The sequence below is a fragment of the Fringilla coelebs genome (assembly GCF_963513975.1).
Source record: "Fringilla coelebs genome assembly, chromosome: 12".
In the NCBI taxonomy this organism is placed as follows: domain Eukaryota; kingdom Metazoa; phylum Chordata; class Aves; order Passeriformes; family Fringillidae; genus Fringilla; species Fringilla coelebs.
Genome location: NC_140038.1, coordinates 2,603,766 through 2,622,877, shown reverse-complemented (window position 1 = coordinate 2,622,877; position 19,112 = coordinate 2,603,766). Strand labels below are relative to the sequence as shown.

Sequence of the window (19,112 nt, the reverse complement as noted above, 5' to 3'; positions counted from 1 at the left end):
AGTGTCCATTTCATTTGCTTGTTAAGGAAAGCAAAAGCCTCTTTAGTAGTAGAAGTGTGAAAGCCAAATTACTACACAGCTTCCCTGTGTTTCCACCATTCTTTTTCATTCCTTGCCATCCAAGCCCTTTACAAACATGAGTTAATTCTTTGGAAATCCTTATCTTTGCTTTACACCTGGGGACAATGAAGCACTGAGCAAGGATGGCACTTCTCTAAGCTCAGCCCCAGAGACTCGTGGTAGAGCTGAGAGCAAAGCCCATTCCTTTTGGCTCTCAGTATCCTAAAGCCCTCTTTTTTCAGTGCACTTTTTCTATTTTCTCATTTTGAAATGCAGCAGTTCTAAATAAAAAGGCCAAGCTCAAGCAGAACAGCTGTCCTTCACTCTTCTCCTCCTCTTCCATTTGAAGGGATGTGCAGATTCACAAGTTATGATTCCCTCCAAGAGAGAAACCTTTGCACTGTGCCACAAACTGCTGAGAGTTTATTTCTTTTTCTGGCACACAAGTGGTCTCAGTAACAGGAGCTTAATCCACAAATGCCCATTTCTCATCCTGAAAGCCCAGGGTACAGGAGAGCCATGACCACCCTGGCATGGGCCCAGCAGGAAAGCAAGGAAGGAGGAGCAGTGAGCAGGTCTGCCTCACTGAAGAGCAGGGGTGGGAATTCAAGTAAAACTCTTCACAATTGTGCAGTGGATGTGTTCTGCACCACAGCACTGCTGGCTTTTCCAGATGACCAGGTATGTACTCATCTATTGCTGTTAACATCCTGCAGCACAGGGAGGCATCTTGAGAAGGAAAATCATTTTAGTTACCCTTCTAATGCAAGTCTGGCCAGTACAAAATTTGCCAACCCCATGGATAAAACTCACATCACTCTACAGTCCAAGCAGATGTGCAGGTCTGGCCCTGCAACAATAAATTCATGACAGCTTGAAAATATCACGTTTGATTTATTCACAGCATCTACTTTTGGTAGGCAGAGTTTTTCTCAACAGCTTACCAATTACTACAGAAGACACAGTAGTAAATGGTACTAAAATTTCAATCTGCATAGTTGACTGTGCATTTGCCTTAGCACTCTTTACTTTTGGAATAATGATGTTCTATTTCACAGCAATGTTATATGCATTGCAATTTTTCACACCCATGGTAAATAGGTGTTTTTTGCTGTAGGTTTTTGCTATAGGGCTTTCCACATATTTCAGTAGAAAGGTGTAAATACTGAAAAAGCTGGAAATAAATCCTTGGTGACTGATTTTTAGGCCTTGATAATAAAGAAAGTGATGAGGATAAAAAGGGGCAATTCTACTGAATCTAGAAAACACTGTGAATACTAAAAACTTATAAATGCACCTTCCCAAGAGATGCAATACACTCTGTGGTTACACCAAAGCTGGAAACTGCACAGCAACTACACTGACTTGGCAGGTAAACAATTTTCTTATTTAAAATCAGGGAGCAAGATAGATAAACTTAAGAAATTGTTTCCTGAAATCTACATTTAGAGTTTTTACTTCAGACAGTAAGAGCACACAAAAATGCTTGTGCTGTATACTGAACACACTGATATTGCCAAGGATGTGCAAATATTTATCCCCTTTTAATTAACTTCATACAAAATACAGGCATTGCAAGAGAGGCTCTAGCTTCATTTCCAATGTTCTCAGAGAGTGCCTGACTGTTGGCCAGTCAGATATTGGGCACTCAGCAGGTTTGCCTACAGTAAATCTTAAAGCAAGTGAGAGGAAGCAAAAGAAGACTAATAAAAATAAGAATATCGGCTCCAAAGTAGCATAACCACCTCCAGCTGATGCTTCTGCACTGCTCTGGAGAGCTCTCTGGACTTGTGACACTTGTGCACTTTGAAGGTTAAAATCTAATCAGTGAGTGACAGAAGCTTTTTGCCCAAGTCCTCTACCAAAACAACACACCTGTAGCTCACAGAGTACACGGTAACGACTTCCAAAATTAACCAGAAAAGGAAGGCACCGTTTTTCAGGAGTGGCTTGTCTGCTGTTAGGTATATTCCAGAGCAGAAAGGTGGCTTTTCATTTACCCATAATAATTTGGAAATGCCTCCATTGCTACCGAGTCATTCCTGTCAGTGCCATCGTCCCAGCGCTGTGAGTGGCAATTCTCTGCAACATTTTGGGGTTTGGAGCAGATTCTGGTGGGATAACATACAGCATCCTCATTTGAAACCCTAAAGGAGTGTTACTTACCTGATCATTTGGTATCATCCACAGCTGTTTGGCACTGCCCTTTGCAAAATCTTGATGGTGTTTTGCCTTGCCTGAAGGCAGCTTATTACAAATATCTGTACAAAATGGTTAGAAACCATCTGGGAAGGCAAATGCATCTACAGAAACAGACTTTGTGACACGATTCCCCACATAGACACAGTCCAGTAAGCCTCTGGATGAAAACTAGCTCTCCAGTATAAAGCATCTACTAATCCAAAAAAAGCTTCCTAAATTCCAAAGCTTTAGATTACAGAAGACTAAATGTTCCACATACCCTTGCCCTTCCCACTAATTTCTACTAACAGTTGTGAGGGCCTGGCTAAGCTCATCCAGCTGACAGTTACTGGAACTACAGTGCCACAGTTTTGTTTTGCCTTGCAGATTTTAAACTGGGCTACACTGCAGCACTGTGAAACGAAGTTGCAGCAGTACAATTTAACCCAAAAACATTAGCAGCAGAATGGCTGAGGCATCCCACTTTTCTAATAGGACTGTTAAGCACACTTGTCATGAAAAAATTCCAGAATTGCAAAACGTGAGCTCCAGTGCAGCTGCTCTAATGAGCTCACCTAGGTAGTGGTGAGTAGGGAAAACAGGATTTGACCTGCAGAGCCCCCTGGGTATTTGCAGAAGTTACCTGTACAAAGTTCCATTTTTCAGCTGAACAGAGAGGGATGTAAGCCTTGCTGTTGATGACATGACCCAGGACTTTGGCAGGTATCATCACCTTCACACCTAAAAGGGGCTAGGGAGGGAAAATTGCCATTAGTTGACATTTTCCGTAGTAATTTTCAACCAGAAAGCGACGGCTGTTCTGTTAGTGCAACGTTAAGTCAGTTCTATGTTTTCTGAAGCTTCATTTCAGCATCACAACTACTTGAAAATAACGGTGCCCTCCCACCCAGAAGCATTTATTGCTGCAGCAAACTCTCTGTTTCTGTTCCTTGTGTCATTAAGGAAGGCGGCTCTGCCCTGGGTTGCTTCCACTTTGAAAGCCCCAGCATGTCTGGCTGGCTCTTTCCTAATGCAAACAGCAGCTGGAAATCACCACCATGAATCCCCAGAAGGATTTCCCGGGTCACTCGAACATCTTGCATTCCTGCTGCATCTGAGAGCTCCAATTCCTGTGGCATGCAAAGCATCCCCAGCAGCAAGCCCAGGCCAGCTCAGGGACGGCTCCTGAGCCATTCCCACGCTCACAGCGCATCAACGCGCAAATCCACCACGGCACATATGCTAATGCCTGCTAAAAAGGCATGGTTTCATTTTGGGACCTCAGATAATGAACAATGGAATCCTGCAGAAAACAACAGCAGAGTGGTGGAGGAGGACCTTGAGTGCTCCATCAGAATGAGCAAAGGAAGGTGTGTGCAAACCAGCTACGGTGATTCCTGCCTTCCACCTCAGCTTCAGCAGGATAACCCGAGCAATCAGGGCATGGTCTGGGACCCTTTGGCTCCATGAGGCTCCCCTGCTTTGGAGAAGCAATCCCAGTCTGCTCTGCTGTGCCCTGAACTGCTAGTCAGCTCTCAAGCACAAGCACAGTGACTTCAGGGGCCACACATCTGTTCCTTCTCCAACCACTACCCAGCACAGAGACTGCACTGGCAGATGGAAGATTTGCCCTTGGGGAGAAATAGGTCAGGTATCAGAATGTAACAACAAAGAAACAGATGCAGCCTTTCTTCCCCACCACACCGGTGCTTTGCTCAAACACACCTTTATTAAGGGAAGGTTCAGCTCTGTGAAAGCAGCTCCCTGTACATTAGGGGAGACAATCCTGCCCAGCAGGCTCAGGATGTGGCCAGGTCCCTCATGCACAAGCCTCTGACAACGTACATGACAAGCACACAGTCGTGAGAAGCTTGGGATAAGGACTCTACTCGGGACACACCTCCTGGGTTTTTTGACCGTTGCAAGAGAAGAATTTTCTATAGTCTCTTTTTACATGCTGTTGATTAAACATGAGAAAAACAGAGAAATAGTGTTATGTTTTCATGCAGTTAGTCCATTTACAAGTACTCACTGTTTTCTTTAAGTCAAGTAGATTTCCTCACCATGACTGTTCTGTTTGTGTTACTGAAACCATTCACAATCCATCTTGGGTCCCACACTATTTAGAATCATAGAATAATTTCAGTTGGAAGGGATATTTAAAGGTCATCTAGTCCAACTACACCCTGCAATGAGCAGGGACATCTTCAACTCAACCAAATTGCTCAGAGCCTCCTCCAGTCTGACTCTGTTTCCTTGGATGGGGCCTCTACCCTCTACCAGTTCTGTGGGCAACCAGCTCCAGTGTTTCAACATCCTCATTGTAAAAAATGAATTCCTTATATCTAGACTGAATCCACTTTTAGTTGGAAAACATCCTCCCTTGTCCAATGGAAACATCTGTCCTCATCTTTCTTGTAAGCCCCTTTAAGTACTCAAAGGCCACATTAAGGTCTCCCAGAGCTTTCTCCTCTCCAGGCTGAACAGTCCCAATTTATACCAATCCTAGCTAATGGATAGTGAATAAGAGAGAAAAGGGAGAGAGGAAAGCAGAAAAAGAGACTGAAAATAAAGGCTGGAACTTGCACCTGGTATCAGGTTACCCCTGATAGGAGGCTCAACTTACTAATTAAAGCCTGCAGCAAACCCAGCACGTTAGTGTTGGTATGTCCAACAAAAGGCAACAGTGTGCTGAGAAATTTTTTTTGAGAACACAGAAGTCACCAACCATCAATTCTACTATATAGCCCACAGAACTTTTTATCATCTGAGATATTTGCATAGCATAAATACAATAACTGCACCTCTAAACAAAATTGATTATATGTATGTATAGAAAAGTTTAGAAGTTACAGGGGATCAAAGCTGGTTTGGTTTTTTTCTATCCCATGGGGTTTCAGCCTGTCCTACAGTGCTTGCAAAGGGCACATAAGATCCTCTTGCCTCCTCTGTCTACACAAATCTTCCCATAGCAAGTCCCAAAACACATGACACTCTACAGTCTGCTAAACCCTTTAGCTCTAAAAGATGAATTCCACAGAACTTCTCTAATGTGAACTTTTATCCCTACTGCTACTTCACCACAGACTGCTTTAGCTTGCTTTTAAAAATCCTATCCCATGCTAATGACAACAAATTTTTCTGTTCCTCTCTCAGTGCTCCCAAAAAGTTTTTGGAGCTCTAGTTTAAAGAGATCACACCTGTGGGGGCCTTGGAGTCAAAAAGGGTTGGCAGTAGGTTCTAAACTTCCTCTCTTGACTCAGAAAATAACCCTCTGCTGGGGCTGTAATTCTGGGGCTATAATTTATCGCCACTGAGAGGTTTTATGGCACAAAGTTTAACCAGCTCTTCCCACACAGCTCTTCTCACCCCTGCACTCATTAATCAGAAAGCCTTTGAAATGTTATCTAGTAGCAAGAATTAAGCAGTTGTGTTTTGCACATCACGCCCCTTAGCTTGCTCTTTCATTTCCTCTTTTTCAACATTATCACATTATGCTCACTCTTCTTATTTGCTTTTCCTCTTCACAAAGCTCTTTAAACAGCTGCAAAGGGGGAGGGACCACTACGCTCACGAAAATTGCACTTTGCAGAATGCTTCTGCCAGGTCCTACTGTCTGTCTCTTTCCAGGCATTCCATACCTCCAAGATTCAGGTTTGCTTCTACATCTCCTGCCCGAGCATCTCTGCCAGCAGAGCCTACAGCCAGCTGCCTAAGCTGAAGAAGAGCAGAAATCCACTTTTGACTCGTGTGAGGAAAATGTACAGCCTCGTTCTCTTTGTGGTGGGCTCCTTTTGTCTGAAGGGTGAGTGACCTTTTCCTTCTCCTACACTTTCAGAACAGTGAGAGCTTTTGGGGGTGAGAGGCAGGGCAGCCACACCAGCTCACAGACAATTCGTAGCCATCACTTCGGGAGGTTGCTGGCTTTGGGAGGATGCAGAAAATTGATTATTTTAGCGCTGTTTTGGGCTTGTTTGGTATCAGCACATGCACTACGATGAATATGGACAGGCAGGTTGGATATAAAATTATAATGACTAAATAATATCCCTTCAGATGCTCCCAGGATCATCTGTGATAGGAAAAGCAGCATATTGTGCCGAAGGTGAAAAAATGAACCATAGATATGACAGATCTCATCCTTCTGCCACTATTTTCTCAAGTTCCTGTATTTTGCAAAGTTCATGCTTCCCAATTTTTTGAATTAGAATGGAAACAGTTTAAATTCAGTTGTCATGTGTAAATTTATGCTACAAAACCCACGTTTTTTTGCCTTTTATACAAGAAGGTTTCCCTCAGTCTGTCAGGATTTCTTGGATATGTTTTAGCCAACACAACAGCCTGACAGCAGCATGAAATAGTGCATTTAGCACGGGAGCTCCTTCCCATGGAGAGGCTCCTCTGAAGGGCTCTGAGGGAAACTGGCTGAAACTAAACCGAGATCCTCAGCTCACACACTTCCCATTTTTGTCTACTCATACCACACTTGTTTTCTTCCTTCCATCTCCAAAAGGCAACTTCAGAAACATCTGCTTTGTGGCCCACTCTAGGTTTTTAAATTACACACTTCTAAACCCCTGAGTGTTTCTTTTTTTATTTGCATTAATTGCAGTGTAAAAATTAAAAACCTTTAAAATACAATAAATTCACTGCTACTTCCATTGGAAGGAAAAATGTTTCAAATCAGCATGTGTTCTTCTAAGAGGTTATGAAAATCTTTTTGCTTGAGAGTGTGCTGAGAAGTAACAACATCATGAAGTAATTTCAGAGAAGATAATGGGACTGCTTCATTGCTGCTTCTTGTTCTTTGCTAATTACAGATGGGAACTGGGTATGTCACTTATGTGTGAGAGAGTAAAGGATTGAAATGGTAACACATGCTGCAGTGCTACTTCTAAACAAATATTATTTCAACATTTATTATGAGAACTGAGTTCAGGGAAGCACTAGAAATATGTCTTGTGTTACATTTTGAAATGTAGACAGTAATAACAATGAACTTGCCTGTATCTCTCAGCATTGCTCCTTATTCTTTTCTGTGGAAATCACTCCAAGAAATTTGTTATTACACTGCAATCAAACAGCATAACACAGGATTTAGTTATTTCATTTATGTATTTAAATTAGACTATGTAAAAAGGAAAGTCTCCACAGCAGAGTGAATGAAGTCTGTGGTTTGGTTTCTCTTGCTGTGGAATTGGAAGCATCTTGGTGCAATTTTTTTTTTTTTTTATGCTCATAGTCCCACAGAAAAAACGAACTTACTGTGGAATGTGTGCTGCAAGGTATGTGGTGATTGCTCTCCTCGTCACAGAGCAGATGTGCAGCGTGTTCAGTGAAGCTAAAATCATTTCCCCAGCTCAGGATTCACCCCAATGGACTTTATTTATTACTGCTTTATTTATCACTGCTTTCAGTACACAAAGATACTCCACTCCCAAATTAGGACTGCTTGATCACTGTTGTTAAAACAATTTTTCTAAAAGCATCAGTCAACCATCTGCAACATCTCTGGTGATTACTGCTATTTGGAAAAAAAACCAGTTTGTGGAGGAAACTGCACTTCCATTTCTTCCAAGGCTCAGAGGAAAAAGAGACATTTCAAAGGCCTGGCTACTGACACACAGTGCACATAAAGATGAAACTGGATGCCTGGTCATTCTGTTCTCGTTAATTGCCATCTGGTTTATATGTAGATTGTTAATGGAAAGTAGACTGTAAAAATTAGACAAGAAACACTCATTTTTCGCCAGTATTTACAGAGAGATTGGTTTTAGCAAGTTTTAAGGCAGTGCAGGTCTGACATCTAGTGGTGTGTGATACAGCTGACAGAGCAGCCCCTTTATTTCTGATTACTAAATTACAAAGGCTGGGATTTTGTCAAGGATTATCCCTAGAGAAAGAATGCCTTCACTAAGAACAGGTAATAATTTCTCAGAGGGATTCATTGTTGAATAAATATTTTTTATAACTAAAGTAATGGTTTGTCATTAATCCACACAAAGTTTATTAATAGTACCTGGAAATCTGAGCTGTTCTCATCAGATATGCAGACCCAACACCATGTTTGGATTTGCAGACCAGGCGACTGTGATTGCTAAAAGCAGGTTTCAGAGTAAAAACTAATTACAAATCCAGAATTTGCTTTTTGCAAATAGTCTACAGCTCCTACTCCTTACTCCCTGTTCAGCAAATACTCTCTGTGCTGGGATGTCCACAGACAAAGGCAGCAATGCAGTGAAAGCACAGTTAACAATTCAAACAAGAACTCACATCTTTGCCAACAGTATTCACCACTGAATGAAACAAACCAACTGATGATTTATTTATATTTGAATTAAAGCCATATGTTTACATCACTAGCATATGCAACAGTAGGAATGCCTAGTAAAAAAAATCTACTATAAACAAACTGACATAAAACACAATAAAAAAACTTTAACAAGGATTCTCTCTTGAACTACCACAGGACTTCTAACCTGTCCTCATAACCACAAGATTCATTCCTAGAACATGGCCCTCTTTTCTTCACAGGATCAAATTCAGCATTTCCTTGATTGCTACACACAAGAAAACCACCCCAGAATCTGAAGCTTAGCAAGACTCAGCATAGCTCCAGCTTGATAAGCTTCTGATTACATTACATTAAGAATAAATGTCATATTAAAATACCACGTGGGATAGGGCTTTTATAATGACTTGCAGGGAGGTACAAAGCAAGTGTGAATCAAAAAACAAACTGACCCAACAAACACAGATACGTTCATCCAAAATTGCTTTCCCAAATGCCTTGGAGAGAATTTGAAAAGCCTATTCTGAAGAACAATGTTATAGTTCAGTATAGATGGAGAATTTGGGCTACCAGCCCATAGCCCATGCTGGTCTTACAAGAATTAAATCAAGCCTGGTGTTTATTTCAACCTTTCCACACAGCTTGAGTAAAAGTTGTTCTTCGATGTGAAATCTCTGTTTGATAATCTTTCCTTTTACCTCGCTCCAGTTTCTCACTGGATCAGAAACAAGAAGGTATTTTTTTAACCCAGGTTGGATTCAGAAGAATTTCAAGTTTAAAATTTCAAGAGAGACTTGTTCAGCCTATCAACCTGCAGCCCAGTACAGAAGGAAATGTGGCACCTTCCAGACATGCACACGAGCTTTGGCTGCTTATTTGATCCTGACCTTTTGGTGTCTGCCTTTCCCCAGATTTCATGGATATGCTACAACATAAAAAACCCAAAACAAATTAATGTACCACAAATTTGAAATACTTGCACAGCCAGTGTTTTTTACTGTGTGAAATTCTCTGGGAAATGATGAAGCAAGTATGCTGTAAGGACACTGCCCTCATTTCTGCAATGTCTAGAGGTGAATTAGGTGAGCTGAATTACATGACCTTTGCTGTGGAAGAGGAATTCTATCCATTGTATTGGAACCTTTTTGCACTAACACAGGAACTCCATCAGCACCACAACACAGCCCTGCCCAACACAGAGCACAGTGTCTGGCTCAGTTCTGGCAGCAGGATGTTACCAGGACCTTGCTCATCAGTGTGGTCAGGGGATCTACAGTGGCTTAAAAGTCCACTGGGGTGACTTTAAAAAGCACACATGAGAACAGAATAAACAGTCCTGGGGTTGTGCCAGAAGCTGCTCTGCTCCACTGGGAATGTTCAGGCTTTTGGATAATAACCTGTAGATACTGTATTTTGTGGTCCCTGGATTCCAGCTTTGGCAAAGATTTACAGTATCTGTGCTGGTTCACAAATCAGGTTTTACTTCCACATAATGTAAGTCTAACATAGTGCCTAGGGTTTTCAAATTTTGAAACAGAAACATCACTAGCTACTGGAGAGTCTCCAGTCATTAAAAAATCCTTTATGACTCCTAAAGCTTATCCCCTGGTTTTCTCTACATAAAGCAGAGTCTTTAAATTTGTATGTGCACCTGCAACTGTGTCTCCTACACCACTAAAGAGAGAAGGCACAGCTGGACCCCTCCCTTTGGATCATAGAATAATTCTTCCCCTGCTATCAAGAGGGTGGTTTGCTCCCAGTTTCTATTTCTGAGCGTAATCCCAAAAGTATCTACCAATTTGAGCTTCACATTTTATTGCAAAAAACCCTGAAGGGGATCTGCTTTGATCTGTGCTCTGTGAGAGACAGTCAACTCCAGCAGAACAGATATCAGTGCAAGCACCGTTCCCTCCTGTTCACACGAGTCTTTAGAAAATCAAAAGCTGTCATCATTTCCCAAGGATGATCTGAGGCACAGATATTCTGTGAGCCCTACATCATGTCACTTCAGTCTGCCTTCCATAACCCTGTTTTGTGGTGCCTTACAGGAAGCATGGCAGCAGATGCTGAAGAAAAACTAATGAACCACCTCCTGAGTCCTGACAGGTACAACAAGTTAATTCGCCCGGCTGTCAACTCCTCCCAGCTGGTATCCATAGAACTGCAGGTTTCCCTGGCACAGCTCATCAGTGTGGTAAGTTCAAATTACATTTTTTTTTTACATTCAATACTGCCTGCACAGCACTCTAATTAATGGTTATACTGGCATTGCTACATCTCTGCTCTTTTCTCATTCGTGTAACACTGTTAATAGGCAGAGCCCATACAAGCAATTTACTGGTTTTAGACCTCACAATGGAGCTACAATGGGGAAATCAGTCTGTGCCTAAGCTTTGAAGGACTGGGGCCAGGTCTTCATCCAATAGAATTGCAACTAGCTAAAATTCAAAACCTTTCCACAGATTTCAGTACAGCTGCTGTAAGTTACCCCAGGTCAGGACCTATCCTGGACAGTGCACACCAGCAATGAACACACCATCCAGCATCAGGGGAATGCTAATCCATCTTCTACTGAAGTGCTTCAATGGCCTGAAAACAAGCTACAAAGCCACATCCAAATAACATATCAGGCATATTCATAAAGAACACTGGAATGTTGTAAAGAAAAACACATTAGTTCTGGCTGGAATAGCTTAACATGATTAAAACAATCCTCAGCAAAGCAGCTCCTCATATTCAATAACAATTACTTCAGTGGGTCTAAAAGACACTTTCACTCACAAGGTTGGTGTGTGTTTGACAGTTATTCCAAGGTACAAACACATCTTTACTAAGAAAGGTTAACATTAACTGCAGTGGGAATGAGAGCCAGTATGTAAGTGGGAATAATTTCCTGAACTGGGGCTTTCAACTCTGCTGCTCTCCCTGCATGACAGAGAAGATACAGATGACTGCCTCCTGTCAGAATTTGTGTAAGGGCTAGTGACTGGACTGCTGCAAACTTTTAGAGACATAAAGAATGTATGTTCTGAAATTCAAGAGGAAATGAGAAAGACTCTGTTGGAACGTAAGGGAAACTGTACAAATAGCTGAGGTTTCATACACCCATGCAGACTGGATATAATATATACAGATAGTTATAGATGTATATACACTCAGGATTCAATGCCATGGATACCAGATGATGCTAGTTAAGTTCTCTCTCTCCTGGAGAACTCCATCTGGACACAGACATGCCTCCTTACACCCTGCACTACCACTGTGAGCACAGTGTCCCCTCAGACTGCAGATTCTGGGCATAAAAAGGGAGGTGTCTGGTTCCAGAGTCCCTGGTGATCAACAGCCTAAGCAAGGTGGATGAATGGGCAAGGATCAAAACCAGCACAGCTCAGTCCCCATCCCTCTATAGCCTCACTCTTCAAGCAGAACAAAATTAGGCATCTTGTGGGCTCCAACAATCTCAAGCATCTTCACGATCAGAGTATTAACTCATTTTCCTACAGAAATCCTCCTGACAGATCTTCTACAGAGAGGTTTCTCTGTTTAGGGACAGCAGTTGATGAAGCAGAGCCTGCCAGCTGAGATCACATGGCAAACCTTACACCAACCTCACACAACCTCATGCAGGCTCCCCGATGGTGAACTGTCCCTCCCGTTTCAAGGCAAGGGTGGAGAAGTGGGGTGGGGGAGGAAACCAGCGTAGCAAGGTGGTGGTTGTTGTTTCCAAATAACTGCACTCACTCCTGCCATAACTGTTCTTGTTAAAAAGCATTTGGAATTCTACATTTATGGGGTTACTACTCATCATCGGTATGTGTACGAGACTGGCCATCGTACCTCGGAGAAATGTCTGTCTGGAAATGCACGAGACAAAATCATGCTTTAAAACCCACTGGATAAATTTTATTACTGCAATGAAGTGAAACATTTTAGAGGCCAGTTTTTGTCTCTGTTTTTTCCCTGCAGAACGAACGGGAGCAGATCATGACCACCAACGTCTGGCTGAACCAGGTAACAAACCCCCAGAGAAACGGCTCTTGCAAACCACAAACACAACTGCACTCACTCCATCACATGAGCCTTGTGCCAGGGCTGCTCTGACACTGCCATCACTGCTGTCCAATTCTTCTCTTAGGAGTGGATTGATTACAGGCTGGCTTGGAAGCCCTCTGACTATGAAGGAATCAACAAGCTGAGAATACCTGCAAAACACATCTGGTTGCCAGACATCGTGCTTTACAACAAGTAAGTAAAACTGGTGCAGTTTACACAGACAATGAACAAAATATTAACCGAGGAACAAACATCAGAAATGGTGAAGCAGGTCTGGTAAAATTTTAAAACTGAATTTAAGATAGTAGCAAGTGTATCTGACTGGGCTACTGGGCTCAAGGATAATTTTCACCATCAGCATTTAAAGAAATTCCAGCAGAGCTGGAAGATGTCTGCAGCGTGAGCAGTTATAGCACAGGATCCATGCCAAGGCTCACAACTGGGACAGATTTATATGAAAATAGACTGTATGGCAAGAATAAATTGTAGGTGTAAGTGCAGTTGCAAGAAGACATCTGGAATCCTATCAGACATCTTAGGGGCTGAGACACAGTTTTGTTTACTTCTTCCCCCACTCCTTCTTCTACCACAGACCCCAGGACACAAATCTGTTACCAAGTTCACACATACCATAACTCCAGGAGTTCATATTCATGTAGAAAACCAAATTATATTCCATTTTCATAAAGCATTGAAAAAACCCATTCCATGAATACATAATAAATCTATCAACATTTGACCCTGTTGCTTTATAGTATTGGGAAAGATATCATACTTCAGTTCTTCTTTCAAACAAACAGTTAACTGACAATTTTGTTTTGCTTTGGTTTAAGTCTCTAGAAAAACCTTGAAGTGGATTATAAACTTTTTTAAAAAAGTAATCAAAATTTATACTTTTATAATACTTTGAAAACAAATGAATTCATGAACACACAATGATTTATGAACATATACAGATGGCAAAACCAGGAAGTTTATATATAACTGAGTTAAGTCCTTGCAATCCTACTATTGGAAACCAGATTTGATGAACACTTAAATCTAATGTATGAGTCACAAAATAATTCAGCCAGTGGATTAGGATGTACTCTGCCTGCTCAAAGCTTGTTCTGGTAAATTGTGCCTCTGCCCTCTGCTTCTTTTTGCTGCTGGCCGAGTGATACCGTTTAATAGTTTGTAAAAATAGAAAGGAATAGTTTCCAAAGGTTTCTTAAATGCACAGGAACAAGCCTCACTGTGTTGGATTTCTACATTAGTACAAAGTTTCATTTAAATCTTAGCTAAAGGACAGCTCCATGTAACTTCCTGCTGCTGGAGCAGAGTTTCACAGGCATCAGTCAGTTTGAGGTGCTCAGGAAAACACAGAGCACGTCCCCATGCCCACAGCTCTGTCTCTGCAGAGGGCTCTGAGAGAGCAGCCCAGCCTCTTCCAGCACTGACAGGACAGCCAGCACCAGAACTCACACACTCCCAGCCCAGGATTCTGCCCAGCACATGGCAGGGCACGATGGCAAAGCTAACTCAGGGAGCACAGCTATGTCAGAACTAAGATACAATTCATTTCTCAAAAAAAGCTGTCTCATTGGCAATGAGCTAACCACCCCCATTCGTGGCTGTAGCCACTCACTTCCACAGCTGATTCTTTCACTGTCTGCATGCATTAGCTGCAAAGGTCTCAGCTCAGTGCCAGGCTCTCACTGCCTCACCCAGGTGAGCCCTGTCCGGAGTCAAACCTAACTGATTCAGACACATGTGCCAAGCCTAGATATTTGTAGCAATTCCCTGCCTTAGGGAAAAAAAAAAAATCCCCCTTAGCACTGAAATAACTATTTTCCATGATGCCTTGTCAACAAACACCACCTCAGGATACTTAATGGCTTAAACAGCCCTACCTTGTTGGCCCACACTGTTGGGCAGGAGAAGATACTACTGGCTGATAATGATCTTCTCCCTAAGTTAAAGGGCCCATCAGAACATAGAAGACTCCCCTGGTAGAAATTCAGAAGCTGGAAGAGATACAAAGCCAAGATTATTTGTGGACACTAAGAACACGGTGGCTTGTCTGTTCTGGTTTTGTAATAAGCAAACATTACCTGGAGTGATGCAATAAATTATGAGCCACATAATTACATTTTCTCTGCCCACACTCTCACTGCATTTCTAACTAATGCAGCTCATCCTTATTTCCTTGTCCAAGTCATTTAGGAGTGTTGCTCTGTGTTCTTAGCAGTGGCTACACTCCAAATAGAAGGTACCTCTGTTTTCACATGGGATGATCTCATTTTTGCTTAGCCTTCAGAGATGTAGGAAGTTTTAATTATTTGAGCAAACATTTACAAAACACATTGATTTCTTTGGATGAAACAGAGGTGTCTATTTGGAACTGAATAATAATTTTATAACCTTTTTTTCTATAAGTATTGGACCAAAAATCAACTCTCTGATTGGGAGCAATGCATACATTAATCTCCCTATCAAGTTTTAGCTCCCTACAGCATAGATTTCAGAATAATAGTGTGGAGGAATGGTTACAGGGTAGAGGTCACTCTGACATACTTTTGTTAGCTGACCAAGGAAGGACTGGGAAAGTACCAAACCCAGCTAATCTGAGTTTCTGCACCTGCAACACCATTGTGTCCTTGAGCATAGCAGTAATACAATAACAGCAATGAGGATGAGACGTGAGAAGCAGAAATGTAATTTCTTAAGAATGAGGAAGAGCTGATATTGTAGTATAACCAAGAGATTGTTTAGCTTACAGAACATGCATGAGCTTATTACATGTTGTGTATAAATGTTTGGTGCTTATCAATAAAGTTGGAGCTTGCTGATTCTTACATTAAGAGTCCCAAGACTTCCCCCACCGCAACATAATAGTATTACTAAACTTTGATTCTCTGAAAAGAATTCTTCTCTGAAGAATGTCAGGCCTTTTCTGTTTTGAACTATGTTTTCCCTCCTAGTTTTTACCCCTTCCTCCCCTTTCTGTTTCCTCCTCTCATCAGTGCGGACGGCACGTACGAGGTCTCGCTGTACACAAACGCCATCGTAATGAACAACGGGAGCATTCGCTGGTTGCCACCAGCCATTTACAAGAGTGCCTGCAAGATTGAGGTGAAGCATTTCCCATTTGACCAACAAAACTGCACCCTCAAGTTCCGCTCCTGGACCTACGACCACACAGAAATCGATATGGTGCTTAAGACGTCCACGGCGAGCATGGATGACTTCACACCGAGCGGAGAGTGGGACATCGTAGCACTCCCAGGAAGAAGGACTGTAAACCCTCTGGACCCCAATTATGTTGATGTGACATATGACTTCATTATTAAAAGGAAACCACTTTTTTATACCATCAATCTTATCATTCCCTGCGTGCTAATTACATCCTTAGCCATCCTAGTATTCTACTTGCCCTCAGACTGTGGTGAAAAAATGACTTTATGCATATCTGTGTTGCTTGCCTTGACTGTGTTCCTGCTGCTGATCTCCAAAATTGTCCCTCCAACATCTCTAGATGTTCCACTGATTGGCAAGTATCTCATGTTTACAATGGTGCTGGTGACCTTCTCAATAGTTACCAGTGTCTGTGTGCTCAACGTCCACCACAGATCCCCAAGTACTCACACTATGCCTCCTTGGGTAAAGCTGGTTTTCCTTGAAAGGCTCCCAGCCTACCTGTTCATGAAGCGCCCAGAAAATCATTCTCCACGGCAAAAGCCATGCAACTGCAAAAAGACAAAAGCAGAGAATCCTTGTATGGAGCCATCTGACTTCTACAAGAACTCTACCTATTTTTTGAATACAGCTTCTGCCAAAAGATATGATATGAAAGTCTCTGAGACACCTGACAGTGTCAGCAGTCATCGAGATTTTAGGTTAAGAACAGGTGCGAAATTTTCCCCTGAAGTGCAAGAAGCGATTGATGGAGTCAGTTTTATAGCAGAGCACATGAAAAGCGACGACAACGACCAGAGTGTAAGTAAAAATGAGAAATCCCTGCCCTTCCAAACGTCATCTTCTGCCCTCCTCTGTGACATGCTATTCCTCAGAAAGCATGTTTGAACTCTCTAGCTATTGTCAAGATTTTAGAGAGATTCTAGATATAGCTCATAATGAAAAGCAATTTGATAACTGCAAATATTCTCCTGGTAGATGACATGGCTATTTCTACAAAAAGAGTTTGCTGATTGCCCAGCTGAAGCACTCTTAAAAAAGCTTTGTTGTCACATTCAAGTGGTGATTGGCAGGGGAAGAAAACAATATTCAGTTCCAGGTTAGAAATAGACCATTTTTCACCATTGTAAATCAGTAAGACTGTGATTCAATCCATGGCCAGCACAAGTTAACCAGACACAATGTTCCTACAGCTCATGCATTCATTTACCTAATGAATGCACAGCAGGAGCATTTAGCAAAATTGGTAAAGCCCTTTGCAAACACCCTCTATAGACTAAGACACCTGCCTGTATATGGCAAACACCATGGGTAGGACTAAAAACCTCAACAGAGCTGACACTTCTTTCATTATTTATATTCACACCAGGCTCCTCACTGGTTAGGAGAAATACTTTATTTAAGCTGTGCTGCTGCTCTATTCCCCTGCCCTACTCACAGGCCTGTAGCCAGCACAATAGAGTTGAGAGAAACACCGTGAATAATGCTTGGAAAAACCAGGTGGGTCACAGGTTTTATTTAAACAAGCGCCCACAGTTGGGAAAATCATCCTCACACTCACCATTGTCCCCTCTCTAATCCAGAGCCCAGTGAGACTCCAGGTTCTCTGTTCCTGTTGTGCTTCCCCTCCCTCAGCCAAACAGATTAAATAAAGTCTGGTTTCTGATCTTGCAGCAGTCCCTAGAGGAGCATGCTGCTGAGTAGTTCATGTTTTCTATTAACTGAAATTACTGTCAATATAAATAAAGGAGTTCAGCTATTAACATTAGACATGAGCTTGTAAACATTGAAACTGACTGAACAGGAGGCGACTTCATAGTGCAGGAAAAGGTTTCCTAATAGCTCAGAAATTCTTGCAAAGATGTATTGCACACTAAAGGATCTACAAAGCTTTCACTTGGTAGTCAGAACAATTTTCAAGAGTATTTTCTATATTGAAAATCCACGTACTGCTTTTCATATAGGGTCCTCTGATATTACATACAATTTTTCTAGATTCATAACTTTATTCTCTGCTTCCTTGCCTCATCACAGCAGTCTGATAACAACTGTTCATATACATTTATGTGCTCTGACTGCAGAAGCATTCCATTCCCATTAGCAGCAGTGGGAATTAAAAGTGTGCACCGAAGGAAAAATATGTAATGGTCTAATATCAGACATGATTCAACTGACAAGGATGATAAAGTCACTGATGTGAAGACATCTCCTGTGTAACCAGAATCAATGAGAGAGGAAAAATTACTCTTGAGATGCAAATGAAGATTGATACACTTCCCCTTTACAATAATAGCCCAATTGATAGCTTCAGGCTGAGACAGAATCTAAGGCCACGACTTTCACAGACAACACAGGCAGGGCAAAAAGGCATTTCAATAAAAGCAGCAGTATTAATATGCATTAAACCACATGAATAAGATGACTGCTGATAAGAAAAGAACTCTGAAACTAACTTGTTTAAGAGCAGTAAACACCATCTATTTTTGCTCACTCGGATTAATAGCATTTACAAACTAAAATTGAAGAAAAAAAAATTCCTTAATTGGATTATAGTGTGGGTCCTTCAGGGCTGGCACCACACCAGGCAGCCACACTCAGTATCTGATGCATTCAAGAAAGCTAAGAAATATTTACTATACTTTTCTCCACTGCTCAGATGTGTTGTAGCAGAAAAATCCCTTAGCAAGCCTAAAGCCAGTTTATTCCCTGAACCTTGAGATCAGTTTCCTTTTATTTTGATAAACAAAAACTAAGCATTAGCAAGAGGAAGACCAAAAGAATATGACAAATTACTAATATCTTTAATTGGCTTTTTTCTTCCAGGTCATTGAAGATTGGAAGTATGTTGCCATGGTAGTGGACAGGCTGTTTCTCTGGATATTTGTCCTTGTTTGTGTCCTGGGGACTGTTGGATTATTTCTGCAACCACTTTTTCAAAACCACACTGCTGCCATAAACCCTTAGCTATTATTTTAAATGTCAATATTTACACAGACATTTGGTCTCGTTCTGCTCTCAGTTCCCCTTTGTTAACTCCACAAAGGGGCCAAGTGAGTTGCACTTACATCCCTTAGAGTAGGGGAAAGGAACCTAGAACTTGACTTACTGGGATAGGAAAAAGCAAAACAAATAAAAAAGGGGTTTTTTTCCAATGAGTCCAGTACTTCTGGTGATATCTTGCTCTTTTTTCAGTTATTTGAAGTCTGAACATTACAGTGAAAGATTTTTTCTGTACAAGATGTCATCCTGGCATCATCATCATCATCATCATCATCATCATCATCATCATCATCATCATATTATTATTATTATTATTATTATTATTATTATTATTATTATTATTATTATT

The 19,112-nt window shown here is 41.5% G+C and overlaps 1 protein-coding gene across 1 annotated transcript; it reads left to right on the top strand.

The window, feature by feature from the left end:
* Positions 1-579: 579 nt before the first annotated feature.
* CHRNB4 (cholinergic receptor nicotinic beta 4 subunit) lies at positions 580-18,727 on the top strand (the record flags this gene model as incomplete). The annotated part of the gene is made up of 7 exons (XM_084213439.1): positions 580-741; positions 5,872-6,046; positions 10,582-10,727; positions 12,500-12,544; positions 12,669-12,778; positions 15,592-16,564; positions 18,587-18,727. 7 exons carry the CDS (start codon positions 580-582, stop codon positions 18,725-18,727), a joined length of 1,752 nt encoding a protein of 583 aa, XP_084069565.1.
* Positions 18,728-19,112: the final 385 nt, after the last annotated feature.